General features: G+C 48.4%; 1 protein-coding gene across 4 annotated transcripts in view; it reads right to left on the bottom strand.

Moving 5' to 3' along the window:
* Window positions 1-370: 370 nt before the first annotated feature.
* RECQL5 (RecQ like helicase 5) overlaps window positions 371-4,409 on the bottom strand; it is a 37,786-nt gene continuing 33,747 nt past the window's right edge. For 2 of the 4 annotated variants that reach the window (XM_040081988.2, XM_040081989.1), the window contains exons 16-20: window positions 3,496-4,151; window positions 3,220-3,298; window positions 2,128-2,379; window positions 1,587-1,659; window positions 371-1,487 (exon numbers count right to left, since the gene is read on the bottom strand). In XM_040081988.2, the coding sequence (XP_039937922.1) occupies window positions 1,387-1,487; window positions 1,587-1,659; window positions 2,128-2,379; window positions 3,220-3,298; window positions 3,496-4,151 (1,161 nt within the window). In that variant the 3' untranslated portion in view covers window positions 371-1,386. Of the gene's footprint in view, window positions 1,509-1,586; window positions 1,660-2,127; window positions 2,380-3,219; window positions 3,299-3,495; window positions 4,152-4,409 lie in introns of all 4 variants that reach the window. The other 2 variants (XM_040081985.2, XM_040081986.2) reach the window with 2 other exon arrangements.

Genomic DNA, 4,409 nt, shown 5'->3' with positions numbered 1-4,409 from the left:
TTGGGTTGTACAAAAATATTTATTTTTTATTGCCACAGGTCTCCTAATGACCCGAGGAATAACTGCCCCTTAGGAAATTGCAATAAAATAATCGGTATGATTTGACAGTGTGATATGCTAGATCTTACATAGAACCTGGGAAAACTTAACTGCATGTAATGGGCAAAGCTTGAGGAAAATGTTGTCGGTGTTAGCAGGAAAGAGGGCTAGATCTGAGCGTGCCCTGATGCACAGTTAGACTTTTGCTGGTGAGCTGATGCAAGTGGGAACTATCTTCCCTGTCAGGTGCTTCCCTTTGAGTGCTGCTTAACGTACCTCTGACCAGTCTCTGTGACTGAGTGGTAAGAAAAAGCTTCCAGGAACAATCCACAGCAGTTGTAACATTGCTTTATTGTTAGTTCTGCATATACCCTTCAGAACATCTAAAAAAATACGTCTGTGGAATACAGTGATCCAAACCCCTGGGCAGCCTCTGAGGCCACCAGCCCCTGTAGGTATGGAATAGAGGCAGAACTCAATAAAAATCCAACAGGAAGGACTTGTGCCAGGGAATCAGGTTCAGGTTCCATATAAACATAGCAGCAGAGGTACCACAGTGTCGATTTGAGGGTCACAGCAGAGCCCTGCCCAGCTATAACAGCAGCAGTGCCCCCTGTACTGCAGATTTTCTGTGAGGCACAGGGAGCAAATATGGCTTTAGGGATTACAAGCAAAGGCTGGAGGTGTTGCAGAGGTTAATACTGAAAGAGTATCACCACTTAAATTAAAGGGCAGACAGAACTGGACAAAGTTAAAGAAGTTCACGTTAAAAAAAAAAGAATCTGAGTTTCTCCTCCTTTAGAAAGCAAGCACTGCCTCCATGGCAATTACAAAACGCTCTTCCCCTGCCCTTCAAACGAAAATATTCCATCCAGGAACTGTGTTTGTTACTGGCAGCCCTGAGCAAAGCATGAGAACTTGTAGCATAAGGCTTCTACTGGTGACACTGAAATAAGAGAGGGGGAGGAAGGGGAGGAGCCATTTAGAAAGCAAGGTGCCACATCAAAGCAGAGTCTCAGCTGGAAAGTTTGAGCCCTGCCCAGATTGCTGCAGGTAGTAGAGATTGGAGACAGTGCAGAACATCCAAGGCAGCAGCCCTGAACAAACACAGCAGGTTCATCTTCACCCCTCTTGGTCCTTGAGGGTTTCAGCACCCACTTACTGGGAAAATTCACCACGAGTTCACAAAAACTGGTTCCCTGGGAATGTCTGTCACTAAGGACAGAAGTGAGCAAAAACAAAAAGAAAAATCTCATTTCTGCAGTCTCACAAACACTCCATGGCTGAGTTCTTCCACATCCCCTGGTGGTGCTGCTGCAGGAAGGAAGAGGCAACAAGCAGCAGGGATCAGCTCTCCGAGCTCTGCAGCTCCTCCCAGTCCATCTCACTCTCACACCTGAGCCTTGTTTTGAAAAACTCCTTGATGAGTCTCTGTGCTTCCTCTTTCACTGCAAGAGAAGAAACACCATCTTTTGAGTTGATACTTAAGACATCTGCCCCCTCTGAAGCCACGAACCCATCTGGCATTGAAATAACCCCAGACACACCTGTCCTGCGGGCAGGGCTCTGCTCCTGGGTCAGTAAGTGAGACAGGTGCCTGGCAAAGCCCTTGAAGAGATCCTGCAGCATCGAGGAAGACAAAGAGCAGAAAGCAGGCAGCAGTTACCTCACCAGTCTGTTTCCATGTTTGTCTTGCCCTTAGCACAAACCACTCCTACACTGAACACACAGAGCCGGCCCTGCAGTGCTGGAGAAGCCCAGGCACACACACCCTGCCTTGCAGGGCACAGCAAGGAAACTACACCAGCACTCAACCTGAGCTGCTGCTACTCCACAGGTGGGAGTTAAAAACGTGCCAGGGTTTAAGGTGAAAATATGAACAATCAGAAGGAAGTGTGGAACCAACACGCACCAACCCTTTTGTGGGAGAGGGGAGTTACTGCGCCTGGAGTCACTAAAACAGCACATACCAAAACATAATATGGAAATAAAAAGCAGGATCCAGATCATCTCCCCCTTCTCAGAGCCCCAGATCCTTAGAGAGATGAATTCTCCTTCTGCTAAAGAGGGCCTTGAGCTATACCCTACCTTGGAAGCAAATTTTCCCCCCTTGTAGAACGGGGTCAAATACTTGACAACGATGTCTGCAGTCTCTTTGAGGGACATGCCTTTGGTCACTGGCTGTATGGTCTTGCTGCTTCCTTCTTTATCACACTGTGCTAAGTTTGAGTCAAAAGTCACCTTCTTCTTTGTTGGACCAACACTTTTGCCCTCTGGCTGGGTCAGAATTGAAGATTTTGCCACTGTCCGGGGCCGCTTTTTCGCAGGACTTTCCATATCCTGGAGAGGGGGGACAGAAGAAAATCAAAACTCCCAATTCCTGTGGCAGCATTGCCCTTCCAAGCAGCCACCACCTTCCAAGAAGACAAATCTTTGCAGCATCCAGCAGCATCTCCCTCCAGTGAATACCAAATAGGAATCTCTATAACTCCTTTTAGTGCAGACACCATTTACCATACAATGGGACTTAGAAAAAAAACCTTTAAAGAACACCACATTTAGAACTTCCCTGTGCTCCTACTGGGGCAGCTAATTGCTAGACCCTGTCCCACAGAGGAAAACTGACTGGAAAGGATCTCTCAGGATATCTGCTGAGAATACAGCCCTCAGGAAGGATCAGCCCCATCAGGAGAGCCACACTCCTGCTCAGCGTGAAAGAGAAAAGAGACTGCAGTGCTGCAGACAGCTGCCAGGCAGTCTCAGCTGCCAAATGCAGAAGCAGAGACTGAATGGCAAGGCAGGGCTCACTTCCCAATGGTCCCATAAGTCTGTGGTTGTGCCCTTGCCTTGAGAAAGCAGCTCCCTAATTATAGTCAGTGACAGATCTCAGGGGGTGCAGACACTCATTCCAGGCAAGTCACCAGCAAGGACACAGTCACATGAGTTGCACAGAGGAGGGCCAAAGCTCCCCACTGCAGCCCAAGGTGCTGGCACAGCCCAGAGGGCAGCAGTGAAACACCAGGAATGCAACACAACTGGGGTTCTCCTTTCTGCTGCAACTGCAGCTGTGCCCTCCCCTAATAAATGACACTCTTAGATCAGGAGTGTCACTCCCAGAGAGAAATCTGGCACAAGATGAGCAGAAGAAATAGAGGAAATCAGCATTCATTGAAGTCTTACCTCATCTGATCCTGGCCGCTTCCCGCTGTCACCTTCCCCAACAACAGGTAGCTCAGTTTCTGCAAGATTTTCAGCAACACTGGTGGAGAAAGTGGAGAGAAGGCCAATTGTAATCATTCCACAGTGAAAACGTTTCTGCATTCACCTGTCAGTGGCCATGAGACTGCATGGTAAAGCAAGAGTCCCCCTCACTCACCCAGAGATCTCATACAGATTTCCAGGACAAGGCTGGTGGGGCTCTGGACAACACAGGGAGCAAAGAACTAGGGATTTTACCTGTACTTCACATTCATTTCTTCCTCAGGGAATTCAGGTTCAGCAGCCTGCTGGGTCTTAGAATTCTCCCCTCTCTCAGTCAGTGTTACTTCTGTTTCTCTCAGTTCTTTGTTCTCTGCCTGGAACTGCCCAGTCAGATCTCCAGAGCCATCTTTGTTTTCCTGAGGTGTTGGTTTCTCTTGACACATGTTTTGTGGAGAAACCTGAGGTAGTGTGCTTGCAGAACAGCCATCTCCCTTTGCTATGCTGCAGCTTTGGGCTTTAGAGGCAGCTTTGGGGAGGGAGAAGAATTTGGAAATATCCTGTGATTCCTTTTTAGCTGCTTCCGCGAGCATTTGCTGCTTCTTGCTACGTTTGGACTTCTTAGCAGGGCTCTCCCCAAGGGCAGTTTTTGTGTCTGGACTGGGTTGCTTCTTTTCTGGGTGTAGTTCTACCCCTGCACTCTCACCCACTGCTTTGGTTGCAGTTTCTTCCCTCTGGAGAGCAGGGTTTCTGGTGTCCAGGTCCAGGCTGTAGCTGCTGTTGTCTTGCCCCCTTGGACAGTCGTCTTTGACAGGCTTTGCATCACTCTCCTCCTGGATCTTCAGCAGTTCTGAAGCTGTCTGGAACAAGCTGGACTTCTTTGGAAATCCTGCTCCCACACGCTTTGGTTTGAACTGGGGACACAGGAAGAAGAAGAAATTTCGGATATGAGACCTCTGTGTGCAGCACCATGAAAGCAGCTAAGTTTTCACATATAATACACCAGTCAGGGCAGCTGTCAGCTGGGGGAGGCTCTAAATCTCACTGATCATCACACCCAGCAACAGAGACATGAGGGAAATGGATCAGGTGGAAGTCCTGGGTCAGCAATAAGAAAACAAGGCAGCATGCTTGGATAGAGCAAGATGAGAAAGGACTTATTGAAGCTGTGG

This window comes from Hirundo rustica, chromosome 18, assembly GCF_015227805.2.
Source record: "Hirundo rustica isolate bHirRus1 chromosome 18, bHirRus1.pri.v3, whole genome shotgun sequence".
NCBI classification, from domain to species: Eukaryota; Metazoa; Chordata; class Aves; order Passeriformes; family Hirundinidae; genus Hirundo; species Hirundo rustica.
Note: the sequence above shows the minus strand (reverse complement) of the source record. Positions and strands in the feature narration are given on the sequence as shown.